General features: G+C 44.8%; 2 protein-coding genes across 5 annotated transcripts; both read right to left on the minus strand.

Moving 5' to 3' along the window:
- Positions 1-4,634: 4,634 nt before the first annotated feature.
- Positions 4,635-17,647, minus strand: LOC306739618 (arrestin domain-containing protein 1-like; the record flags this gene model as incomplete). 3 transcript variants are annotated; one of them, XM_079221653.1, is made up of 9 exons in its annotated part: positions 4,635-5,586; positions 7,111-7,228; positions 8,858-9,386; positions 11,058-11,234; positions 12,003-12,185; positions 12,304-12,458; positions 15,000-15,050; positions 15,399-15,509; positions 17,530-17,647. In XM_079221653.1, the coding sequence occupies 8 exons, from the start codon at positions 17,645-17,647 to the stop codon at positions 7,185-7,187; spliced, it is 1,368 nt and encodes a 455-aa protein (XP_079077779.1). In that variant the 3' UTR covers positions 4,635-5,586; positions 7,111-7,184. The 3 variants fall into 3 exon arrangements, with proteins under 3 accessions (XP_079077779.1, XP_079077780.1, XP_079077781.1); XM_079221654.1 differs by having other exon boundaries at positions 7,107-7,228; XM_079221655.1 differs by lacking the exon at positions 7,111-7,228.
- Positions 17,648-21,672: 4,025 nt separating this feature from the next.
- nelfb (negative elongation factor complex member B) lies at positions 21,673-27,880 on the minus strand. Of its 2 annotated transcripts, none has more exons than XM_079222059.1 (13): positions 27,728-27,880; positions 26,594-26,754; positions 26,413-26,512; positions 26,037-26,267; positions 25,769-25,954; positions 25,564-25,676; positions 25,389-25,491; positions 24,345-24,440; positions 24,037-24,179; positions 23,639-23,745; positions 23,131-23,272; positions 22,883-22,991; positions 21,673-22,092 (listed from the first exon to the last, which is right to left on the minus strand). In XM_079222059.1, the coding sequence occupies exons 1-13, from the start codon at positions 27,827-27,829 to the stop codon at positions 21,913-21,915; spliced, it is 1,773 nt and encodes a 590-aa protein (XP_079078185.1). In that variant the 5' UTR covers positions 27,830-27,880; the 3' UTR covers positions 21,673-21,912. The 2 variants fall into 2 exon arrangements, with proteins under 2 accessions (XP_079078185.1, XP_079078186.1); XM_079222060.1 differs by having other exon boundaries at positions 21,673-22,097.

Below are 27,880 nucleotides of genomic sequence, written 5' to 3' on the forward strand. Positions count from 1 at the left end.
CGTGCAGCAGTTCGCCTTCGCCTGCCCCGATCCCTCCGTGTTCACCCCACCTTCCACGTAAGCCAGGTCAAGCCCGCCAAGGAGAGTCCGATGGTCCCAGCCGCCCCCAGAAGTGATAGAAGGCGGTCCGGTGTACAAGGTCAAGCAGTTGCTGGCGGTTTGCAACCGGGGCCGAGGTAAACAGTATTTAGTGGACTGGGTAGGATATGGTCCTGAGGAGAGGCAGTGGGTCCCGTTTCGCTACGTTGTCGACTCTACACTCATCACGGACTTCCATAGAGACCACCCTGACCAGCCTGGGCCGTCAGGAGTCGGCCCTAGAAGGGGGTGGGGGAGTACTGTCACAGGTTGTTGTGTCTTGGGGTTTGGTCTCGTAACTTCCTGTTTTATTTTGAAGCCTAACTCTCCTCTCGTTTCAGGTCACTTGCCCTTCCTCATGTGTCACCGTCTGATTGTTACCACCTGTTCCCCATTACCCTCATGTGCAGTGTGTAGTCTGCGTTTCCCCTTTGTCTTGTGCCAAAGCGTTTCGTCCTTGTCCGTGCACCTAAGCCCGTAGCCATAGTCCTAGTTGAATTTTCCAAAGGTTTTTTGTGCTTCGCCACGAAAGTTGTTTTCTGTTTCCTCCTTTGAGAGCAATTTTTCGTTTGTTAAAGTTTTCTAGTCTAGCTTTGATTTGATTTTTGTGTTTCTGTAGCCTGTTTTCTTCCCTCCTTCGGGAGCGTTTTATGTTTTAGGATTTTCTTTGTTTCTAGTGGTTTTGTGTCGTCCCCGTTATTGGAGTATTCTCTTATTAGGAAGGTTATCGTCCGCGAGCAATTTATGCTAGGTCTTAGTATGAGTTTTTTCATAGCCTAATGGCTTTTTCACTCTTCAAAGAGGATCAGAAAACAATAAAGTGCGCTTGTACGTATATCCTCTGCATCTGGGTCCTCATTTTAGTCCAGGCCTGACAGCCGGAGAAGATGTAGGTACTTTGAGGGCGGCTCGTTTCCAAGAACTACCTTCCAGTTCCCTAATAAAAGTTATTATATACTATATATATATAAAAAATCACTCCTTTTGTGTATTTTTTTCTTCAATAGACGTGGGCAGAAACAGGTCAAGAGAGGACTTCATGTCATCAATACGAGACCTTGTACATGCGGTTGGTCCATGGTGTCTTGTCTCTCTCTCTCTCTGCTGTCAACATGCGTCGTCCGTCACTGGGAGGGATGGAAGACCAGATCAATGTTTCCTCCTTTGACTGGAAATATTCTTCTGTCGCAGCCAGCTAGCTGGGTCCTCTTCCGCCGATTCTTCCATCAGTTGATTCTTCCTTTTCATCATAATAAGTGCAGTCCTCCACTTCCTCCACGTCTTCAGATTCTACCTCGTCGCCATGTTCCTTCACTTCATACCGTCTTGGTGATGTGGGGCTTCTTCAGAGGAAGAAGTAGCATGTGGTCTGTATGTTAACTTCCGCTAGCTCCCCGAAAACCACCGAAGGTAGCGGGACCAGGCTTGACACCCGACTTGAGCAGAGGGGAGCGGGCAGTAGCAGCAGTGCTAGCTAGCTTGCTCCAGCGGGGACACTGACCGGAGGTAGGAGCGGCTTGTAGCCCGACTTTTACGGTATATTGGACAGACTATGATTGTAGTTCAGCATTTTACCTGTGAAAGTTGAAAAAGGGTTTTAGGAACATAATGAAGTAGTAAATGAATGATAAAGAGTTGGTTGTTATCGTGACGCAGCTGAACGACAAGGACGAGGCGCTGGCCCATCAGAGGAAGGTGAGCATCATGTTGGCCCACAGCGCAGAGGAGCTGCAGAGGCGGAGGACCGGACCCGGTCTCGGCAAACGTCCGACGCGGCGGAGACGGCTGGAGCGGCTTCAGCCGGGACGCACGGCGAGTCTGTCGGGTCCGGGACGGGACCCGAACTGTCGAGCCCGTCGAGGTCCGGCAACCAGCCGCCCAACCACAAGGGCCCCGGGTCTGAAATCCAACAATCGGGCCAACCAGAGTCCTGATCCACCTGGACTCCAAAAGACCTGGGGAAGACATGGACGTCCCTGATGCCACAGGTGCTGCCCTGAAGGAACGCTATGAAAGCACCAACACCTCATCCTCAGAGAGGAAGGGCACTTTTTAAACTGACTTTTACTACTAGATTCATAGCTGGTAAAACACATTAAGATATGAATGTTCATTTCCTGTTTCCTTGTTGAACTGTTGATGAAACAACGCTCGACCAGAAGGAAGAAGTACGGAAGCCCTGAGAGGACCGTGAGAAAAGAATAATAATTCTGGTCTAAGGTTTCTCTTTTGTGTTTATGACTTTTATGACTTTTTTTTTTCCCAGGATAGTTTTTTGTATTAAAATATATTGGTGTTTTTGTTGGATAGTTAGTAACTTGAATAAAGGGTCTTTTTTTTAACTTGTGTATTAACTAGGCGAGGTTCAAGGGGGCGGGGCTCGAGGGGGCGGGGCTCAAGAGGGCGGGGCTCAAGGGGGCGGGGCTTCCAGCGCTCACACACCACACTCTGCGCGCACACAGAGATCGCTGCAGACACGAGCTTTTGAACGTCCATCCTCGGCTTGCTGGAACAAATCTCTCCAGTTGATATGAATGATGACGTGTAGTCCAGTAAAGCAGCAGTTTGTAGAATCTAACAGTTTCTGAGTTCTGTTGCACACGGTCCCATCAGGCCACCTGATGCTTGTATCTGTTCTTTTTTTAACTATATATTGTTTATAGTTTGAAGTTAAAAGGTTTGAAGTCAAGTGTTTTGTATGTATTCAGTTATATTTATAGTATACTGGAGTAGTAAATGAAACGCCTATTTTGCTGATAAAAGGCCCCACCCGGCCGATGGATAACGCTCTCGACTCTGAGTAATGTAATGGGAAAATATAGTGTTGTAATGTGGTGGGTTTAATAGTCTTCATTGAACCTTAGATGACCCTCAGAGGTGAGGGACCAAATTGCCGAGGCAGGAGATGGGAAAGTACTGGGGTCAGAGAACTTGTTGATCTTCCTCCACTTGTATATGAAGGGGTCGTAAACAGATAAGGTGTTGATCCTCAGGACAAAGGGAATGTAAGTTTTGTTGGTGGGAAACGGGTGGGGGGGGGGGGGGGGGGGTTCATGTTTCTCGAACAGACTCAGCTACTCTGGTTTCTTTCATTGGGGGGGTGGAGGCGGAGACCTCATGGTGTTATAAAATGGGCTGATGACTGTTGCTCCATTGAGAATTCTGTGTTACAGGCTGCGCCAGTAGCTGTGACATACTTTTCCTTCCTGCAGGAATAAAAAGACTTAAGACAACTTTGATTCAGAGACTTCATTCCTTTTTAACAGATATGATACAGGAAAATCTTCCATTACAGTAACTACCAAATTTAAGATTACGGATGGCTCACTCAGGAAATCCCGAGGAATCAAAGACGAACAGACACAGGTCGATGAAGTGTTCCACGTCAATTTATTCACAAACAGCAAGTTCATGAACAAACGGTTGGTTCCGGCTGGCAACAGACACAAGAGTATAGGTTCCCCCTCGTTCTGCAATGCCCCAACTGACTCGCGCTCCCCAAAATCACCTCGTCATAACCACCCAATTGTGCCTCATCAGTCCCTCGTTGACACTTGAGCCAGAACCAACAGCCTTTCGCCTGAACACTTACTTTTTCTTGCAACGTGACCCGTGGCCCCCCTCCCTCTAGCCATCCGTTTCTTGGAAAGCGATGTTATTGTGACCCCTTAACCTTACTTGGAGTGTTGTTGTCCATATCCACCAATCAGCTTCCAGATGTTAGTGCATGATGTTATCGAGGCCTGCATTCCCCCCCTCGTGTCTCCTTACTTGGAGCTAGGCCGTGGGCCCGGTCACCGTGACTTCCCAGATAGGCTTAACTTCTGCCAAAACCATGCACTGTGTACAGAGAAGAACATTACGCTTACGTAAGTGGGCCTGAGTGTCATTACAGCTGTGGCTCGGCTGTTGTTCTCCTAGATTTAACCCTTCTTCTACACCCCTGTGGATAAAACATCTCCCTTCATAGTTGTATAGCTCTGTGATTACATAAACAATTCCCTCCCTTTAAACAGTTAATATATTATTCAAGTTGAAGACAAAAAATTGCCTTGGCAATAAAAAAGTATCGGTTCAGGCACCGGTATCGTTTTAAAAGTATCGGTTTAGCACCGGTATCGGAAAAAATCCAAACGATACCCATCCCTAGTATTAACAGGTAATTGCATTGGATACAGCTTTTAAGTCAACATCACTAGTAAAGTAGGGAACTTGTATTTGATACTACTATAACAGTTAATTCCACAAGTCATTATCTTGAATAAATTCAAACGGACACAAGGACTTTTATTATGAATACCATGAACCTTGATCCTGCCGGGGTCGGGATTTGAACCTGGGCTTTTCCTTCTCTCCCTACTCTCCCTTGATGGACTATTGTTCCCGAGCTCCAAACAAGTACGTTAACATATCCAGACATGCTACCAATATGCACAGTTTCAATTATTTAAGTTACATCCCTTTAAAAACACAACTTAAAAACATCGGAAGGCAGCGTTGTGCTCATGAAACAATCTCTCACTGCCAGAGTCAGAAATATGACACACACACACACGGTGATTTGAACAGATTTATTGTATCCAGACAGCTGATGGAAAAACACTCAAGTATAAATAAATAAAACGTTGTCTTGTTGGATTGATTTAACTACATGATGCAAACTACATCAAGAATTGCCAAAAAACCTCAAATCAGAGCGTTGCACTTTTAACTATTAAAAGAAACCAGAGTGACAGACTGAGTAGAAGACTGCAGCGACATTCTCTAAACACTCATCAGCACACAGCATGAAGCAAACAGATCAGAATAGTCAGAGGCTAAACTGATCATGCATTATGTTCTTCCAAAGATATACATAGCAATAACTGGATTGTTCATGATCATAAAGTTAAAAACTGATCAAAGACATATAAAAAAGCTCTTTCCAAAACAAACCATTCAATCTCTGATATTCAAACTCAAAATAAATGAAAAATATCCCAGAAGAATAGAGATGATTTCACCGCTTTCCAAAAAGCTTAATTTCTTATTTGCTTCTGAAAAAAAGTATATTAGACTTAAGATGAGAGGTCTTACACAAGCTTTCATAAAACCTTTAAACTGGACATCACAGACGCCATCTAAGTGAAATTACATTTAGCAAATTCCCCTATTTCCTTTTCCTCAAAGTGCTAAAAGTTGACCATCAATGGACAGACGGTTGCTCGGCCGAGGTTTGATGGAATAACTCCTCTAGACGAGTGAAGGATGGTTCACTGGGCAACAGAGGTCCAATACACTTCATTTCAATCATGCTGACTCTCCTACTTAGAAAAGATTGAGACTTAAATTAACCTCATCATAGCTGGTTGCGTACGCATTCCTGTCTTCAATAGTTTTGTCCAAGTTTGTTACAACCTCTTAACATGCAGGACAGCATGTTGATGAAATGATGACCTCCTGGTGGGAGGTTGCTGGTTCTTCATCCACTTCATGTGTTGCAGCTCTCATCATAGGAAGGAGGCGCCTCTGTAACAGACAGTCATCATCCGCTGGTTATTACACAAAGTACATATCACATTTTCCATGTGATGTTATCAAGAATCCACCAGATGACCACATGTGAGCCGAATGAGCGGAGACTTCTACATCCTGACTGATGCTGTGTCTTTACTACAAGGACCTTCCTCTCCACTACGAGGACCTTCCTCTCCACTACGAGGGCCTTCCTCTCCACTACGAGGGCCTTCCTCTCCACTACGAGGGCCTTCCTCTCCACTACGAGGGCCTTCCTCTCCACTACGAGGGCCTTCCTCTCCACTACGAGGGCCTTCCTCTCCACGACGAGGGCCTTCCTCTCCACTACGAGGGCCTTCCTCTCCACTACGAGGGCCTTCCTCTCCACTACGAGGGCCTTCCTCTCCACTACGAGGGCCTTCCTCTCCACTACACGGGCCTTCCTCTCCACTACACGGGCCTTCCTCTCCACTACACGGGCCTTCCTCTCCACTACACGGGCCTTCCTCTCCACTACGAGGGCCTTCCTCTCTACTACAAGGGCCTTCCTCTCCACTACGAGGGCCTTCCTCTCTACTACATGGACCTTCCTCTCCACTACATGGACCTTCCTCTCCACTACATGGACCTTCCTCTCCACTACGAGGGCCTTCCTCTCCACTACGAGGGCCTTCCTCTCCACTACATGGACCTTCCTCTCCACTACATGGACCTTCCTCTCCACTACAAGGGCCTTCCTCTCCACTACGAGGGCCTTCCTCTCCACTACGAGGGCCTTCCTCTCCACTACGAGGGCCTTCCTCTCCACTACAAGGGCCTTCCTCTCTACTACAAGGACCTAGACCTAATCCTCTGGCTCCACCATCTGGTCTTTAGCTGATGGACATGTGGAGCATGTCTTTAGGAGAACATTACAATTAAAATAAAAAAAATTAGCGATACCAACACTGATTAATATATATAGATTTTAAGATTTTTTGAATAGCCTACAAATCACTAAATGCAGGGTTTATACACATTCTGACCAATGGATTTCATGACTTTTCCATGACTTTAAACCAAATTTCCATGACCAAACATTTAGTGGAATCTGGGCGTATACATGAAAAAGTGAGAAAATGTAGTATTTAAACTAAGGTTTACTGTATGCTTTGAATTCTCATTATTAAATGAGAATTCAAAGCATACAGTAAACCTTAAATGACTCAAATGAATGAGACAATAGTTTGATTAAAAGAATAAACATTTATATAGATGCCTGTATGTATGCCTGCTTATATTCTGAGTCTTTCTTTTAAAAGCATATTCATTATTTCAAACTCAGCGTAAATGAACGTCATGAACACATGAATATAACACATTTACATGACTTTTACTAAACTTTTGGGATTTCATTTTTTTCAAGGACTTTTCCAGGCCTGGAAATAACCATTTTAAAACTCCATGACTCTTCCAGGTTTTCCATGAGCGTAGGAACCCTGTGAATGCTCTCGCCCCCGACTACTTGTCTGACATGGTCTTAAGGTTTGTACCCACTAGATCCCTCAGGTCCTGTGGTAGTTCCTCTTAGTGGTTCTGGGTCTGGTCTAAAACCCACAGCAAGGCCGCTTTTAGCCACTATGGCCCCAACCTGCAGAGCGCTCTACTGGAGGACCTGAGGGGAGCAGAGAGAACACTTCAAAACACCGTTAGTTTGCTTTTATCCAGCTACTAGTTGGATTATACTTTGTTGTTTTACTTGTTTAAATGTTGTGGTTTTTCTACTCTTATGTTCACCATTTGGAATTGCAATTGGTGTCAGAAAACATCTCCTTCAAACAATTGGATTTATTGGAGTTTCTCGCCACAAACTACAATTTACGAGATGAACTTTGAACACTAAATAAAGTTTGAAGCCCAAACAACCTTCATCAGTCTGGTATCAACCTGTGTGTCGCATGAGAGTCAAAACCCAGGGCAAATTAATTCCTCATAGCAAGTATATATCAGCATTTTGGTCCCCTCTTATCTGGGCGTCCATCACCAGTGAAGTGACAACAGTTAAAGTAAAGTGAGATCCTGTCAGGATCTTGTAAGAATGGAGGGAAAGTTTAACAAAATTGACTTACTATGTGGAAAATATAGGAAATATACAGTTTTGTAATGTAAGTTTTCTTAACCCATTGAAGGGACTAAAAGGTTTAAACCAGTGTTGTGCAATGCTGAAGGAGCTGTGGGAATGAAATGGATTACAAATATCCAAAGCTGAAGAGGAAGACTATAGACGGTGTCATGTCAGTGTGCAGAAATAGATGCACTGCATTTATCCAAAGCACTTTACAATGGGCCTCTCAATGGCCCAATCATTAGTTAAAATAGCACAATATCATTAATCTATGACAGCAAAGCTGCCACACATTACTTAGCTCTGCAGTGGTGGACAAAGATACAGAAGCTCTGGAATGACGCGCGGTCACTTCATAAGGTAAGCCAAAGATTATCATGGGAAATGGACTGTACTTTTTCCTTCTGACCACTAAAAGCTCTTTAACACGACATGACATCATTCACCCATTCACACCATGATGGGAGGAGCTACCATGAAGGTACCACCTGTCCATCAGGACTAACTAACATTCACACCATGATGGGAGGAGCTACCATGAAGGTACCACCTGTCCATCAGGACTAACTAACATTCACACCATGATGGGAGGAGCTACCATGAAGGTACCACCTGTCCATCAGGACTAACTAACATTCATACTGATGGGAGGAGCTACCATGAAGGTACCACCTGTCCATCAGGACTAACTAACATTCATACTGATGGGAGGAGCTACCATGAAGGTATCACCTGTCCATCAGGACTAACTAACATTCATACTGATGGGAGGAGCTACCATGAAGGAACCACCTGTCCATCAGGACTAACTAACATTCATACATTCACACACCGTAGGAACAGCCTACGGGAGCAATTTGGGGTTAAGTGTCTTGCCCAAGGACACATCGACATGGACTAGCGGAGCTGGGGATTGAACCGCCAACCCTCTGATTGAAGGACGACCTCGCTCTACCACTGAGACACTGTGGCCCATGTAGACTGTGCAGGTTTTAAAGTAGAAATTGTTCACTGCGTGTATATCTGTGATAATGCCTCGCTGTGTTCTGTATTACTTGTCATTTCCCCGTAAACGTAGAGCTAATAATGACCATGTTACAGCCGGTTCTTCTCTCGGAACAACCTCATCCCGTCTACACGGAGCAGCAGGATGCTGCAGAGCGACGGCGGCCCACTGACCTTGTGGATAAGTGGAGGTGCTGTAGTCTGGAGGCAGGATGAGTGGCGTCGGCATTGCCACCGAGCCGGCAGCGTTCTCAGAAGGGTACGGTGCCGTGGCTCCTTGCGACCCGCTGAGCGTAGGCTCACCGGCTGCAGCGCCAGGTCCATTGTGCTGCTGGTTCTGAGGGAAAAAGAGGCCGGGCGCGTAGCTGAACGCGTTGGGCGACACCAGCTGAGACTGCCGCTTGTTGGGGAAGCCGTCGCCCTCGGCTCCCTGGTGGGCCTCGGCTGGAGGAGCGCTGGGGGAATTGTGGGAGGACATCCTGGAGCGGGGGGTGGGACGGGGGGCGGGCTTTGGGCCCGGGCGAGAAGGCAGAGCCGGGGAGCTGCTGGAGGCGTTCGGAGTGGAGGAAGACGCTCCAGCATCTTCGGCCGCAACCGTGGAGGGAGGAGCTGCTTTTTTGGAAGGGTGCAGCTTTTCATCTAGTGAGACGTTCCCGATGTGGATGGGTAACGCCAACATGACGTCTGGAGACTTTAGACTGACCTGATGAAGCAGAGGAAAAGAGAAGCTTATATTTCCTGGAGGAACACACCCTTGTGTTTGATTCTCATTCTTTCAAAACCAAAAGTCATAATGTACCATAACACAGTATATGGTGTCAGCAGCACATCTAGAGAGCACTATACAGTCTACACATCACCAGGGACCAGTGTCTCTGAGCTCCTGAATAATAACGTTCCCTTTGTTTATTGTATGTTAAGATGAACATTACATATACACAGTAATGTGCATTCACGTCAGACTTGTTGGAAGTATTACAGAAATAATAAAATAGGCCTGACAGTCAGATTTCCATTGTGACTTTTTTGAAAAAGTTATTCGGGCACGGATATAAACTATGAAACTAACATGTAGAAATTGCACAATATTTACACAAGGAGGTGCATGGCCGAAAGAGCTCTAACCAATAAAATCAACTTTTATCTATAGCACCTTTCAAACTAATCAAATACAATTCAAAGTGCGTTACAAATGATTGACTATACAAAAACAAGACTAACATGGAGAGACTCATGCTCACCAAATGAAGATTGAACATTGAATACATTGATCATGGTAAAACAGTAAAATAAAGTACATAAGACACTATATACAAATCCCACTTAATAATACGCAATATAAATAAATGATTTATGATAATATGCTGTTTTTTATCTGTTCATGAGTTGAAACCACTCTGATGTTTTGCTCGAGTCCCATTGCATTCATTGTGGCAGTCAGTTTCTCTCCCTGAGCCTCTGAACCAATTATCTGTACTTTGGTTTCGGTCCCGGGTGATCTGTAAAATCATGCAGGCCTTTGTATCTGAAATTAATTAAAAGTTAATTGGCCTCATGTCACCAGAAGATGCTGCCAAATAGAGCCGAGTCATCGGTACACCACAAGTAACCTCGGAGTGTCTTTGACAACGTTATGAGGTGAACCAGTTAAAAACAATGAACTGGTTCACTGGTTCAGGCCGGCAGGCTCACATAATCAAGTTAAAAGAATTCAGTGGTCCATCGTATCAGGTGTCGCAGGCGGGCCAAGTAGCACCGATCTCAAGGCTTGTTTGGGTCAAGATGTGTCCCATTATCATTCTACTACTTACTACTGTAAGTAAAGCTGCCTCTGTGCTGTGATGGTCCTGATTTGAACATTTCAAAAGAAGGGGGCAACTATTCTAAGTGACGGCAACCTGAGATGAGGCAGGGTGTTAATATAGTGTGTTTTTCCTGAATCAATGTGAAGGTCCTGAGACAAAGGACGTGTTCTCTAATTTTCCCGTGAGGGTACTAGCCGAACACGAGACTTAAAATAACTTTAACATCCACATCCAATGACTAAAACACGTTTACCAGTAAAAAGATGAAGCTAAAAAAGGACCAAGATCTAGAAGTGTATCATAAAGCTACGGCCTAAAACTGGATCAAAGTGAAATCATTAGAGACTCGGACATGTGGATATAAAATGCCGACATGCTCATCCGGTCCATGTGACATGACAGAAGTCCCTCAGACGTCTCATCCGGACACTGAAGGCGCCGTGAGCGTGTGCATCAGACAAAGCCTCATCGTTGTGACTCCCTAATGAGAACGGGCTGACATGTGCTCATTGTGACTACTTTTCAAGAAGATGGTGCTGAAAGTGTAACAGAGGATGAGAATATCTTACTTTGACATAATATTCAATCTTTATGAGATCACAACCAGCCAGGGAGGACTGAGGAAGAGGAGGAACGATGATCTGCTCCTTCCACTCCGACTCCTTACCGGCCTTCACCGCTCCGCCCTCCACCTCCGCTATCGTCCTCACATCGTGGGTGGGCTTCTTCATCTCATAGGTAACCCTCTGAAAGCACATGTGACATAAACATTCCTGAGCGAGTACAAGGTGACACAAAGGCACTTCATCTAAAGAACACAAGAGACAGACCGGGTACCGGCTGCTATCTGAAGCTTCAGTGATTCAAGCGTTTCTGCATTTCTACTAAAACTTTTTATTTCAATCTACCGTAAAAGTTGGGTTACAAGCCGCTACTACCTTCGGTCACTGTCCCCGTTAGCTCCCCGCCGTAGCCAGCTAGCACTCCTGCTAGCACCCTGACAACCACCGAAGGTAGCGAGACCAGTCCCGGCTCGACACCCGACTCGGGCAGAGGGGACGCGGGCAGTAGCAGCAGCAGCAGCGGGTAGCTAGCAGCAGTGCTAATTAGCACTGCTGCTATCTAGCACTGCTGCTAGCTAGCACTGCTGCTAACTAGCGCTGCTGCTAGCTAGCTCTGCTGCTAGCTACAGCGGGGACACCCACCGGAGGTAGAAGCGGCTTGTAACCCGACTTTTATGGTAATTACAAAAAGGTATTTAATGTTTTCATAAAGTTGGTGGGAATTCTTCCCGTGTTTTATTTAAAATAAACATGGCCTTTTGATCCATTGGTAATCCGCAACAGAAAAAGATGAAAATAAAACGGTAATCAAATCATAAATGCAACACATTACAAATAAGTGTAACATATTGTATCATTACCTATATTGGGAGATTTGACACAGTACATTTGGGTCCATAAGCCTGAAGGTAAGCGGCTCTTCACAGGTTTGGTCAGAACTAGAGACTTTACCTGCATGAGGCTGGCGGCCATGTTGCCGGTGGTCTTCCCAGACTGGTTGTGGATGTTGACCAGCACCTGGATGATCTGGCCCGGTGTGTAACCCTTCATGTCGGACTGGGCCTTCAGGACCACCGTGCCCGTCTTCACCAGCATGTAGGTGAACTGCTGCTTCACTGCAGAAGTACAGATTCCCTGCATGGAGAAGGGCAGCGAAACCACGCGAAGCCTTTTAACACGACTGACATTGATGCACGCACACACAATTATCATAATCATCATCATCATCATCATGATCATGATGATGTCTCACCCATACGTCCGGCACTTCATTCAGGTTCAGAAGCCTGAGGAGGAAGAAAGCTTTCTCGGTGTTGTAGTCCTTGGCAAATCTGGGCGTGTCGATGAAAGCTCTCACTCTGTAAACGATGCGACCAAAGTTGCCTTCAAAAGATGTTGGTGCAGATTCTATGGGAAAGAAGTCAAATATGTATTAGTGTTATGACATAGAGCAAATACAGAGTAAAGCTGTCATTACACGACTAGTTTCACCTGGAGACCTTTCATAATGTGTCTTATTAACGGAGGTCGTCTGTGATCTAAACATACAAATCTGCCATGTCCGTAAATGATAAAGTAAATTACCTCTCATATTTTGCCACACAGAGGACATATGATAAGATAAGTCCAGTGCCAATCGGCATCTCAGATATTATGGGATGTTTGCAAGGTTTTATGTTTTCGTGAGGCTTGGTTTTGGTGATCATAAGGTAAACGTTCTCAACACACAGCATGCAGACTAAGCCATCTTTACATTTCAAATTTATATTGATATTTTGGAATGACGCTTTTAATGTCTTCACATTTATAACACGATCACCCTAAAATATATATCTTATTGTGGTTATATAAATGTAATGTATGGTGCCGTTAGATTGCTTCTAAACCGCCCTGTTGATAGTGTGTGAGGTTCAACTAATATGTATGTATGCATGCATGCATGTATATCATGTAATATGAAACTTTGTTATATAAACCGCTATAATGCGAGCCATGACATCATACTCAGAAACAGAAAGTCTCCACCTGCTAAGGCACCGCACAAAACCCAGCTGTGGGAACAGGATTGTGATGACATGAATTACTGCTCTTAGTACAGAACAATGTGACTAGGCTGAACAACAAAAACATTTTCCAGACGCCCCTATGACACATACCCTTTCAAAACAAATAACCAGTTATGTTCTTGACTTTTTCCATGTAAACATGAAAGAAAACAGACTTGGACGGCCTTGTGAGGCGGTGACGGCACGTATAACCACAACCTCCAGGGTTCATTCCAGCCTTGAGACCCTTCCATCCAAAAAGGCCAAAATGACAAACAAAAAACCGTAGAAAAGCATTGGTGTCTAAAGTGTCCCGATACACCTGCATGTTTAAAGCACACACGTCAGATGTAAGACCAGTGGAGAGACCGGTTGGGCTGCTTTTCAGTTTCTGTGCTGCTACTCATCAGGAAGGAGAAGCTTTACCTGGAAATATGAATTCCAGCAGATCAGTGGCCTAACAGAGGTAAACACGCATAATTAACCATGGCAACAACGTGTAGCCAGGAAGTGAGGGACAATGTGTACTAGTATGCAGCGATCACGAAGTGAACCAACGATCACAAAGTGAACCAACGATCACAAAGTGAACCAACGATCACGAAGTGAACCAACGATCACAATGTGAACCAACGATCACGAAGTGAACCAACGATCACGAAGTGAACCAACGATCACGAAGTGAACCAACGATCACAATGTGACAAAAAATGCCGAACAACATTTAAAAGAAGAGTTAAAGAAACTCAGAGTGGACGGATTGGTACTAAAGTCTTTTAGGAAGTTACTCAGACATCACAAGGTACACATCGTATTTCCAAAAGACCAAAACTATGTTTTCCATGGAGCACAGTTATCTTTGTAATTACCTTTAATCATTTATTGGAAAAATATTTCCCCACAGTCTAAATGATGTCATGTTGTTTCAGAGTCAGACGTCAACAGGCAGCGCCTCACAGAGGAAAACACACGCTGGAGATCAGGTGACAGGTGGTGGTGGCAGATGGAAATCTTGAGGAGAAACGTCGGCATAAGGGACACCACCCTCACTTCATTTATTCAAAGGATACTTCAGACAGCGAACTCTTTTAAGACTGGCCTAAAAATCTTTTTATTCAGGAAGGCATTTTTTACCTCGAGTTCATTTATCGTCAGCTGTTACATTCTTATTTTTATGGGTTGCTTTAACTATCTTTGAATCGGTTTTATTTGTTTTTATTATATGTGTGGCACTCTGAGATTCTTTTGAAGGAAGAGTGCGATAAAAGTAAAGTCCATTTCCATCCAGCAGACACAGATTAACATGAGCATTCCACCAACTCCTGAGAGAAACATGACTCTTTAGCTGCTAAGTGCTCCACTGTGTTCCAGCTAGACAATAGCTGTGTGTGTCTGCAGTTGGATGTGGACCAGGTGTTGTACAGTGAGTTCATCAAAGCTTTACCTGAAGACAGCTGCTGCTAATGAGAGAAACAAAGCAGCTCAATGGCCCTTAAACAAAAACAATGAGCTAAAAAAGGCTCAACTGTTGCGGGCAGCTGAGAGGAACTGCAGAGTGGTGATAATTGTTGGTTATTTAAAATAAGTGACCTATTGCACATGGTCATTGGCTCCATTGTTGTATTGATTGGCTGGTTTACGTCAGTGCAATATTTCACACAACACTCATAAGCCCCAGTGAAAGATGAACAAGAGCCAAATCCCCACTGCTGCTGAACCACAAGAGAAGGAGAGTAAATATCAACATGCCAGGACAAGTCTGTCCACACACACACACACACACACACACACACACACACACACACACACACACACACACACACACACACACACACACACACACACACACACACACACACACACACACACACACACACACACACACACACACACACACACTTACCTGGTATGAGGAACTTGAAGGGAAACGTGTGCTGTCCTTGTTTGAGGGTTCCTGTCGGAGACAAAGAGCACAGATCACTCTGCTGAGCCTCCGGGCCGCTGCAGTGAACACAGGAGACGTGGGAACCTTCCTACTCCAGTCCTTACACTTCAATTATCTTTCCCACTATCTATCACTTCATTGCTATGACATGTGACTACAACCTTTGAGTGTGTGATAGTTTTCTCCCTGTGTATGGTGACATCTCTTGTGGTAAACCAACTCACAAGTGAAGGCTACATCCCACTGAGCGACGTGACCTGACTCTTCTATATGAACCCATCCAATACCAACAGGATGGGTCAAACTCTGGGCGATCGATGGATCAGTAGAACGCGTTTCTATTGTCCGGCAGCGCACCTTTATCTGCAACAGAGACGGTGCTGTTGAAATACTGTTCCTCCTCTGTCCAGGCCGTGTCGTTCTCCTTACTGGTGATGCCGCAGAAGCCGTTGCAGTTCACTTTGACGGCTGAAAAGAAGAATACACAGATGTTGAGTGTTAGCCATTTTGTAAGCAGCTGCACCCTGAAACCACTTCATTAGCAAACAATGTGACGAGGCAGACACTCGCTTCCTGTCTGGGCAGTGAGTTTCACCAAAGAGAGGAAGAGGAGAGGAAGAGGAAAGAAGAGGAAGATAAGAGGAAGAGGAGAGGAAGAGGAGAGAAGAGGAGAGGAAGAGGAGAAGAGAAGCCCACCACAACCCAGTGACCCTACAGACAGGTGACAGAGTCCAGTAGTAACTAAAGTACTGACAGGTGAGTCGTTCTCTCCACAGTTAGAGCCAAACAGCTGATTGAAATGTTACAACAGCGTCACAAACTGTTGTCTGAACATGAAACGTCGTGGGGAAAAGATCCTAAAAGGCACAACGTCATGTTCACAGAATACCCGTCCAGCCTCACAGAACACTGCAGTCTGACTCCTGCTGGTCTTCAGCGAGAAGGAAGAACTTATTACAGAAATACAACAACTTGACGAAATGCATCTTTGGATTTTGGACCAGATTTAGTCCCGACTGCAGCAACAAACCACTGCAATGTGATCAGGACTCATCACATTACTCTGCACAGTCTTGTTCCCATAGTGTCTGACCTCTCTTAACTTGATATGGATGCCAAAACAACACACAGAGATGTAGTAAAGTTGTGAGTCCTCAGTAGTCACTGCACAGTGTGAGCCGCCATGTTGGGACATTGGCCGACGAAGAGCTTCAATCTAAAAATAACTTCTTTTAGATCCGGTTGAAACAGGATTAAAACATAGTTAGCTATATCAACGGTCTTGCACAGCCCTAATAACAACTAAATTCAGGGTCCTCTAGTGACCTCATCATATTGTGTCGGAGGTGAACAACACAGGCGACTGAAACATGTTTGATGCAAGTCAATAGTTGGCAGTCACGCCTCAGGGCCCAACCCACTTCATGACCTCATGATTCAGACTGCTGCTCGTTTCCTTCGTCTAACCGGCTCCACCTGAAGAGGAACGCCACCGGGCCGCAGGAACACAGAAACGCCCCAAAGCTGCTCTCAGCAAGTCAACACAGAGAGAGCCGTGACTCTGACATCAAGGAGAACGTCACTTCTAATGAAGTAATAACTTCCAGCAGCAACTCATTAAATGTAATGAAGGACGCACAGAGATGTGAATGAGCAGCAGTCCATGAGTTCACATCGTGACATAATTAAGGCTCAGACTACGTCTCCAACATGTTTTCATTTCTGACACAATGTGTGTGCAATGAAGTGTTTTGTTTTGATACACTTATCCAACATGTGGACCAAAATAACCATTTAAATACACATTGAACACCTGAAATACACAATGTGCCCGAGGACGTGACGGAGGAGAACGCTTTATGTTAAGTATATATATATATATATATATATATATATATATATATATATATATATATATATATATACCTATTTATTTATTCTATTTTTGCCTTTATATTGAATTAATTATCTGATTTAATTGATATTAATTTAGGATAGGAATATATAAGCATTATGCTTTTACCCTTTCAGTCTTTCTGTTCTGTATATTTCATCGTGGCTTTACTTTGTAATGATTGAATAAAACACACAAACAAACAATATAGCGTTTTAAAGAATTCAATTCCCCCAAAATCAAAGTCCATGTTTGATGTGTGGTCAAACATCTCTGTGGGAGGAGCTGTGACGTTATGAATAATCTCACTGCGACCCACAGGAATATCACAACAACGTTATGGCGTAGAGTAACTATCATACGATGACATCAACAAAAAGCGCTTTCCACCCATCAGCACACAGCGTCATGCCCACAGGTGAGCTTCCCGTCCAGGTGAGCTCTCTCCTGCCCAGAGGCCGCACCGCAGCTCCAGGTCTCCATCTTGGTGAAACCTTTACTTCCGCGTTCACCGCCGGGCGCCATGTCCGCTCACCTGTCCGCTCACCTGTCCGCTCACCTGTCCGCCCAGCGGCCCCCAGGTGTCCCGCTCACCTTTACACTGCAGCGGCTGTCCCAGCGTGAAGGCCACGGCCCCGCAGATGGAGTCCCCCGGGCTGTACACCTCTTTGTTCGGCTGGAACGTGATCTGGAACTGCTGCACCTTCCCCATGTTGTCCTGCTCGCGGCGCAGAGTGACTGCAGCTCACCTGAGCGCGCGACAACATGCGCGTTCACCTGTCTGGCCCCGCCCTTTGCCTGACGTCACCGACGTGTCTAAGATGACGAGGATGATGAAGATGAAGAGCCAAATCTTTTCAGTTCAAATATAAACATTGAGCGTCTATTCCTGATGAAAAGTCTCAGGAAACATGGAAACCCACAGGGAAATTCACTTTAAAATATTGAATATTATTTCTGTGACACTGATGTAAACGTGTGGATATGAAACGCATCTGGAGCTCCTCCAGACAGGTTGCATGTGTTGTGTAGCTGCGCCTTGTTAGAAAGAGACATTCCTTAAACACAGGTAATAGCACACATTTTATACCTGTTGGAAAATGTCGCAATCTTTAACATTTTAATAATTCGCCCATTAATATTTAAGAATAAAAATTACTCTTTCGGTCATCAATTCCCCCCAAATGTGTTTGATATATGTGTTTTGATACATATGAATGAATCCAAACGTGATCTGTAAACTACAAGTCGACAAAAGTTCGGAACTAACAGGAAGTCATTTTTTCTGTGACTTCCTGTGTTACTTTGAAGGCAGCTGAAAACTGTCTGACTTGATCTCAGTTTTTTGTCAACTCCTCCTGCCGCTGCTGCTCCCTGGGCTCCAGACGAGAAGCAGCTCGAACGAACGACTATACGACTATAAACAAGTTAGAACTGTTAATAGTCGTTTAAAAAATGTAATAACAATAAATTACCACAAAGAAATAAGAATAAAATGTAATATGATTGTCTGATTTATGTTTTCTGTTTGTTCTTTTGTTCAAAAAATCTAATAAAAACACTTTGAATCTGTAGACTACTGCCTAATAGTCGGATTGTTGCCATTTGATGACAATTGCTCATTTACGGTAAGCCTAAATAAGTATATGTATTTATTTGAACAAAGGTTCAATGTTTTTTCACAAGTTTCAAAAAGTGCCCCCAATTTGTATTGAAATACCCCTGGATTTCAGTCAGTGGGGGCAAAACTTGCCCCCTAAAAAATATGTAAATTTCCTACCCTGGTTGTTGTATAAATGCCTTTTAGACAATTTCGAAAGTATGTTGAATTTCTGTTTATACATCTCACGAGAATTCACAGCTAGAAAAAATGTACAAAAATGCGATTAACTTGGTATTCGTCCTCTGCACGGAAACGAGCACCAGCATGTGAAGTCACTGCTCTAATCCAGCGCTGTGCAGGAAGAAAGCCTGGACCGCAGCCTGGACCGCAGCCTCCACAGCCTGGACCGCAGCCTCCACAGCCTGGACCGCAGCCTCCACAGCCTGGACCGCAGCCTGGACCGCAGCCTGGACCGCAGCCTGGACCGCAGCCTGGACCGCAGCCTCCACAGCCTGGACCGCAGCCTCCACAGCCTGGACCGCAGCCTCCACAGCCTGGACCGCAGCAGGGACCGCAGCCTCCACAGCCTGGACCGCAGCCTGGACCGCAGCCTGGACCGCAGCCTGGACCGCAGCCTGGACCGCAGCCTGGACCGCAGCCTGGACCGCTGCACAGCCTCGCGCTGACGATGTGTGATTCTCACAGCGAGCACCGAGGTCTGAGGAGAAGTGAGGAGACGCTTCAAGGTGCGCCAGAGATCAGAGGCTCAACATTCCTTTGCTGTTGTTCCTGGTCAGGAGAGGACACGGAAAGTTGCCTTTTATTCATTTATGTATTCAATTTGATCACTTGAGTTAGTTTGTTAACAAAAATAAATATATAAGTTAAACATATCCTACTGTGTTTTTTATTTTTATGTCATAAATAATTTTGGCGATGGGTGCACTTTTTTTGGTCTGAGCACCTGCCACCCAAAATGTCTGTGCACGTCCCTATATATATATATATATATATATATATATATATATATATATATATATATATATATATATATATATATATATATATATTTGCCTCAAGGGAGCGACCCATAATGCATAGCGCTGTGCTATTATAATGATGATGACAGTGTATATTGCGCCACTTTCCCACAGCATCCAGCTATATAATATATATATATATATATATATATATATATATATATATATATATATATATATATATATGACGTCCGCCCAGCGCTTTGTATGTATATATATATATATATATATATATATATATATATATATATATATATATATATATATATATATATATATAGGCCTATATATAGGCCTATATAGGCCTATATATATATATATATATATATATATATATATATAGCCTATATATATATATATATATATATATATATATATATATATATATATATATATATATATATATATTTATAATACGGGTAGATCAAATCAAGCATTCTGATTGGTTGAGAGTGAGTCACGAGGTGTAGTTTATTTACGCTGCGCGTCGGGCCTAACAACACCCTTGAACTGTACATTATTGCACGACACAGTACTGCCTCTCGTACCTTATTGCTTAAATATAGCATATAATAACATATTGTGATTTATTACCTTTCAAACTGCAAATGGTGCAGTTTGTCAACATCTGCTTTCTCTAGTAAGATAACTTAAAAAATAGTTTAGTCAGTCAAGCACACAAAGTGACCATAATAATAATAATAATAATGTTTCACCATTGCTGGACTTCATTCTACAGTCCAGTCCTCAGCGCCCTCTAGTGGACTGAACAAGCCAATGCTACCAAAAGGTTGAATCGGTCTTTGTAGTTAAGGAAGTCCTGATATGAAATGTTGATATGGTAAATGGAAAATGAACTGTATTCATATAGATATGTTCTCGTCTTCAGACCACTCAAACACTTTAACACTACATGACGTCATTCACCCATTTTGAGTTGTGGTGAAGTCTGAGGTGTGAAGACGAGGTTGTGCAGGACTCTGAGTCAACAGTTTAGGAAATAAACACACACTATAACAAGAAAGAGAACAAATATAAAATATGAAAACACTTGCATGTGGTGGTAAATGTACACAAGGTGGTAATATGTACAAGAAAGGTATGAGATACAGTTTCCTTTTTTTAATAGCAGTAATAAATAGGCTAGTCCTGAGTGTTCCTGGATTGTGAAAAGAGGGAAAAGGGGAGAGTTAAATGGGAATATTGTACATTTTGAGAGGTGGAATAAAGTTATGAGGGGATATTGCATTTAGAATATTACACAAGAAGTCGAGGAAGAGGCATCATCAGAGCCTTTAGGTGTGGAGGTCCTCGGGGTTTTGGGGTCTTGGGGTCTGGTTCCGTGTAGAGCGTGTTCCCCAGCTGTGGCACTCTACCAACCCGCCGGCTGCACAGGACTTCAGACGCCTTGAGCTGATCCATCCGGACCCAGGCCTCCCTGTCTTCTTCAGTTCTTTCCTTTATGGTTTATTGTGAGGGACATGTTGGGGGCGGGGCTTTGGACAGGAAGTGAGGTGTGTGTGTGTAGGGTGGAAGGGAGCTGGATGCTGTGGGAAAGGGGCGCAATATACACTGTCATCGTCATTATAATAGCACAGCGCTATGCATTATGGGTCGCTCCCTTGAGGCAAAGCCTGACAGGAAAGATTCACAGGATTCAGGAGTTTGACCATGTTCACCGTTTGCAAGACATTCTTTATGTCCAGCAGCTAGGAGCCGTCTGAAGCAGATTGTTTAACGCAGCAGGACGTACACGAGGCCTCAAGCTGCTCCTGATGTACAGTCTGACATAATGAAGACACCTGTTTCTGTATCACAATGGAAACACAACAGGGCCAAACATGTTTGGTCCCTCTTTACAGAAAAAACACTTCTTTAGTTTCTTATGGAACGGAGAAATGAACAGATAAAAGAAGTAGTATTTGTCTCATATGTATGTATGTATGTATGTATGTATGTATGTATATACCCCGACACCACACCCAAAGTGAGGTTTATACACACACACACTTTCCCATTGAGGTCTATAGACACTGGACATTTAGTGCATCTGGAACACAAAGACACCACTTTGTGTTTCTAAAGAATCATTTATTTACAGGTTTGTCACAATCCACACACCGATAGCCAAAAGACATGAGGAGAATATGCACATCATGACAATAATGCTAGAACACAAAGTTTAGAAAAAGCGATGTCAGAGCTGGAAGAGCCTCTCAGAGACAAACATCTAAAGATTATAAACCGCCGTGAAAAGAGTCACAGAGCAAAGCACAAGTAGTAAAACGTCCTTTTGAAAGAGAGGAGCCGGGCGGAGGCTGCATGTACATTCAGTCAGTGAAGGAGAACTCTGGGGTTCTGCCGGCTCAGAGAGGCGTGGTGGGGGTGGAGGCCGCAGCCGGCACCGGGTGCAGACCCAGGTCCAGGGGCGGAGCCTCCTCCGGGGCCGGGGGGCTCTTCTTCTGGGCGTCCAGCTTCTCCGTCAGCTGAGTGTAGAGCTCCTTCACCGGATCGCTGCTCTGTGGACACCAGGCCACACACACACACACACACACACACACACACACACACACACACACACACACACACACACACACACACACACACACACACACACACACAGCGTCAGGCATCGATACAACACACACACACACACACACCAAGACAACACACACACACACACACACACACACACACACAGAGCGTCAGGCATCAATACAACACACACACACACATCAATACGGTCAAGACAACACACACACACACACACACACACACACACACACATAAAAAGACATTCAAGACAACACACACACACACATAAAAAGACATTCAAGACAACACACATGGGTGTAAACAGTAAAAAGTGGGTAAATGTTTAGTATTAGTGTCATTACTATTATTATTGGCAGTGCTATTATTGCTTTTATTATCATTATCATTCTACTAGATCTACTGTTGCTGTTATTTTTGGTAGTTGTAATCATCATCCTACTACTCATTATATTTCATGTAATGTGCTGTAACTCTTTGCGTTGTTCATTCTGGTCACATGACATCTCTTCTCCTGTCATCCTCCTCTGTTGCTCTATGAAGGCGTCTTCTCTTTTCCTTCCCTCAAAGGGTTTTCCTAAGCCGATGTGAGGTCCCGGGACAGAGGATGTCTACGTGTGCAGACTGTGATTTGTAATTGTCGGGCTATGATGCTCTGGCTCTGTGGAAGTGCAGGATTCAAAGACCTCTTCCTGGTCACCCGTCACTACAACTCTTTCATTTCTACGCTGAATGTAGAAATGAAGCCAACCTGTTTTGGAGGTTCCAGCGTTTTCATCAAGGTCTCCATGTAGGACGGCAGCACTTTGTGGTGGAGGTGCAGCATCATCCGCAGGGCGTGTCTGTGCACGTTCTCTTTACTGGAAGACATTTAGACAGAAGCTAAACGGTCATATGGAGGAGAGGGTTGAGCCAAATGCAACAAGAACAAAGCAGAAGGTAATGCTACGAGTGCATGTCCACCTGCATGCCTGTAGTCACGGGCTAGAATCAGCTCACCTGGAAAAAGAAGTAAGGAGGAAGCCGTCGAAGATAACTGAACAAAAGTCTTCTGATCCAAACTCGTCAGAGAGCAGGGACAGGTGTCCCGTCAGCAGGTGCAGGAAGATGTCCCCAAAGGACATGTCGTTGTAGGTCTCCGCTGTGGGGGACGGCAGAGACACGTTACCTTGACTAGTCTACGGTTACTTTGACTAGTCTACGGTTACTTTGACTAGTCAAGGTAATGGTGACTAGTCTACGTTTACTTTGACTAGTCACCATTACTTTGACTAGTTACCATTACTTTGACTAGTCACCATTACCTTGACTAGTCACCATTACTTTGACTAGTCACCATTACTTTGACTAGTCAAGGTAACGCAGACTAGTCTACGTTTCCTTTGACGAGTCCTACAGTAATTGTACAGTATTGTTTCTGCATTTTGGGCTCGGGGTGCATCCTTTGAGAGGCTGTGGTTTTGGTGATGCCTGTTCAGAGATCCTTACGGTTAGGAGCGATACTCACCGAGGGCAGGGAGTAACCTCTGCAAGGCGTTCTTGTTCCTCAGCTTGGCAATGTGGAGGACGTAGTAGAGACCCATTTCACAGGCCACTCTGTTCTCCTGCAGGTACCTGAGGGATAAGACAACACTGATCATCATTGGCCAACAGCGGGAAGTAGATCCTTGAGGATGGGACGTCCCTGAAAATAAGTCGTCTGTTGTTGCTTAATTGTCACCTGTGATGCTTATAGTATAACAAAATGTACTTTACTGTCCCAGTTGGGACATTTGTCTTGGACTTAAATGCTGCACACATGACAGTGTCCTATTATAGAGCTGCCTCTATAGTAGTCATGATAACTAGGCTGCACACTGGTCCGGCCTTGGTGACGTCCTCCTCTCTCCTCCTGCAGCTCTTTACCTGCTGAAGGCCTCCGGCAGGGCGGTGGGGTACGACATCGCGCTCTTCTCCTCACTGGGAAGCTTCTGTTCCACAATGAAGGTGTGATCATCAACAACCACTGACATCATGGCCGGCAGGAAGCGGGTCACCACCTCCACGTCCTGAGGAGGAACACGGGAAAGTCTGTTTATTTCAATGGTTTGAATGCAATGACCCTCATCTGGCCTCGCACCAGAAGAGGCTGAAAAACACACAATACATTACACGATGGTCTGATGAGAGCTTATGAACCGATGAAGAACACAGGAGGTGTATACTGGACGCACCAGACGAGGCTCTTTAAAGACCTGGCTGTCAATCATGTCCCACGCGCCTTGACCTAGTGACAGCATCCTCAGCAGCAGCATCAGGTCTGGACTGTCCTGCTCAAAAACAATACAACATTACAATGAGGGGGGAAACTCTACAGTGGAAAGAGAGGGAGAGCTGGATGGATGGACCTAAAGGAAGACATCGGGGTTTGGGTCCTCTTTAAAACCATTTGAACAACAACCTATTTTTAGGCCCTTTCCTCGAAAATATCATCCCCGAACTAAAAAGGGTGTATTTCTGCAACCACTAGGGCTATTTGAATAATGTTGGTGTTATAATAAAAGGTACACGTGTGAGATTTTGTTCAGATGTGTAAATATCAGTCTATATGTCACTGGTTAAGAGTAAATGAAGAAAAAAGGTTTCAGGTCTGCCTTTCAGGATGAATATTTCTTTGAAATGATGCATCTGTAATGTCCAACTCTAACCCAAATCATAGCACAATATGTGAACATTCACTAACCCAAATCATAACACAATATGTGAACATTCTCTAACCCAAATCATAGCTCAATATGTGAACATTCACTAACCCAAATCATAGCTCAATATGTGAACATTCACTAACCCAAATCATAGCTCAATATGTGAACATTCTCTAACCCAAATCATAGCTCAATATGTGAACATTCACTAACCCAAATTATAGCTCAATATGTGAACATTCTCTAACCCAAATCATAGCTCAATATGTGAACATTCACTAACCCAAATTATAGCTCAATATGTGAACATTCTCTAACCCAAATCATAGCTCAATATGTGAACATTCACTAACCCAAATCATAACACAATATGTGAACATTCACTAACCCAAATCATAGCTCAATATGTGAACATTCTCTAACCCAAATCATAGCTCAATATGTGAACATTCACTAACCCAAATTATAGCACATTATGTGAACATTCTCTCTGCAAAGGTTGACTTGGATAAAGTGAAGCAGAACAAAGTTATAGAGGGTTTAGAACAGAGTCCTCGTGCCCACTATGCTCACCCTGGGTAAAGCGTCCTGACTCAGCAGTTCTTGCAGGTTCCTCATGACACTCAGAACCAGGGTGTTACAAGCAAACGGGTCACACAGGATCATGGACAGGTCCCTGCAACGCACAGAAAGGTAAGTTCATCCATGATCAACGGCTCCGTTCAGAAACCAGCCTCTCGTCCGTTACCCGAGGACTTGCTCTTGTCCTTTCTTCACTCCGTCCAAGAAACCTTGCAGCTCTCTGGCTCGCTTGCCGTCCACAAACTTCTCACGGATGCAGGCGTCCAAACACCAAGTGAACTGTCACGGCACACGGCAGAGACACAGAAGAGAATGAATGCTGGAGCGCAGAGCGCTTCAGTGGTTCGGTTCCTGTCACCGCCGGTCCTTACCTTGTGACAGGGGTCCACAGAGCAGATCTCACTGATGTCCAGGTCGTGAAGAGACATCAGCAGCTCGGCTCTCAGAGTGCAGTAGTGGACGTTCCGCGTTCGCAGGAAGAGGGTTCTTAAAAACTGCAGCACCATGTCGTACAGCTTCACGTTCTTCCCGATCATCTGAGTCAGCTTTAGCACCACCTGGAACACGAGGAAAGCTTAGCGGCGCCACAGAGATCCACGTCTCTCAAAGACTTTGGTTCATGTTAAAGAGACGTCCCACCTCGCCTTGGCGCCGCGCTTTGGGAGACGAGCTGAAGAAGTTGTGCAGGATGGAGAGGTCGCTGCTGAACAGAGCCGCTTCCTTCTCCACGATGTACTGCTTCAGCAGAGGGGACACTTCATCCCCAAACAGAGCCTGGTTGTCCTGCCAGATCTGCCGCTTCACCTCCACCGCACACACCTTGTACAGCTCCTTGTTAGCCATCACCATCTTCAGTTTTTTCTCTGGCACCTGCAGGAGGAAGATGTGATGAAGATGAAGGGCTACAACGGTCAAAGTTTCGAAGCCTTTGGATTCCTCTCAGATCAAATATTTTGAGTAGAGACCCGGCCCACCGGCCATTCAGATAACCAGCAGTGGCCCTGAAGACACGTACCTTGGGTAGATGCTTCAGCACCTGCATCACCACTGGCTGAATGGACGGCATTTTGACGAGAGGGAAGCTCTTCTCCAGCAGCTCTTCAAGCTTCCCGTACCTGAAGGAGAACAAAGCACAGTAGCATCCAGGCTGGTTCCTTCAAAGCATTACTCAATGTTCAAAACCACCAGTGGCACACCTGTCCTCTTCCTTGCCCTCTGCAATGGTGGCGACTCGCTCCATCAGCTTTTCTCGAAGCTCGTCAAAGACGGACTGGTGGAACTCCAGCCGAGGCGTTCCGTGCAGATCGAGGAAGGGAAGAGCCGACTGCAGGGTCGGCAGCAGGATGCCGTTCTCCATCTGCGGACACGTGTGGCGTTAAAGACTCACCGGGGGTGAGTTCTGGCTGGTCAGAGACAGCTGAATACAGGTTTCCATGCTTATTTGCAATGGCTGATATCAGCTAGAACACAACGTAATTAAGACGTGTGACACATCATTCAAATGGCTTAGAATAATGTGGCATCTACAGAGAAAGTGTGCACATCTGAGATTATCATCGGCTAATCTCGCATCTTGAACATCGGTACATTGCCACTTGCTTTGGAGTTTAGTTTGACTGAAGTCTGTTTGTCTTTTTTTTGGTTGACATCACTTCACACCTGAATATAAAGCTGCAGGATATTCAGTTCATTGTTCTAAAATTAAGTGCTTTATTTTATTGTGTCGTCATGTTAAACGATATAGTCTTTTGTTGGCTGTAGATCAGACTGGCTGCTATGCTAATGGTAGCTCTGATATCACTTTAAGGGTACATAAGAAAACACAACATCCTCTAGCAGAGTTCATCACTCCAGGGATCGTATGGATCACATCCCACCAGCCCTTGTCTGAGTGAAGAGGTTTAAACTGGGATTACTTAAACTGATGTTCCAACAGTGCTAACCCTAAACTAACCTTCTGGCTCCATTGTCTGAAGAAGATTTTTGCTAAAGTGAATTCCGGCTCGTCCTCGGCTGCTTTTATTGTGAAACTCTTGACACAGGAACCGGAAGCTGTTCCCGTTTAAATCGAAGCTTCCAAGTACTTATAACAACGACTGCTATTTTCTCCTCTTCCTCTGTTGCTCAGAGCATCGTTGTCTCTCTCATTGTAGTCGCTGTACAGCGGTTAGCTCTCCATCTACCACTCTGACGTCACTCATGACGTCCAATAGCGACGCGGCTTTCTTCAAGATAAAAGCACGAGCAGTCTCAGACATTTTAAGTGGTTTTCGTTACTCCTAAATGTTCCGCCATGAACACACGTCACGGTAGAGGACCCGTGCGCTCACCTGGAACTGGTCGATGGCTTTCAGCGGCTCGGTGCAGTTGGTAAGCGTCTCCTTCAGGTCCTCTCCGTTGGAGATGCCGAGCTCCGGCAGCCCCGCGAACATGGTGCCCTCTGCGGACTCACGGCGTGATGGAGGAAGGATGCTCCACAACAC

The sequence above is a fragment of the Taurulus bubalis genome (genome assembly GCF_910589615.1).
Source record: "Taurulus bubalis genome assembly, chromosome: 8".
Taxonomy (NCBI): domain Eukaryota; kingdom Metazoa; phylum Chordata; class Actinopteri; order Perciformes; family Cottidae; genus Taurulus; species Taurulus bubalis.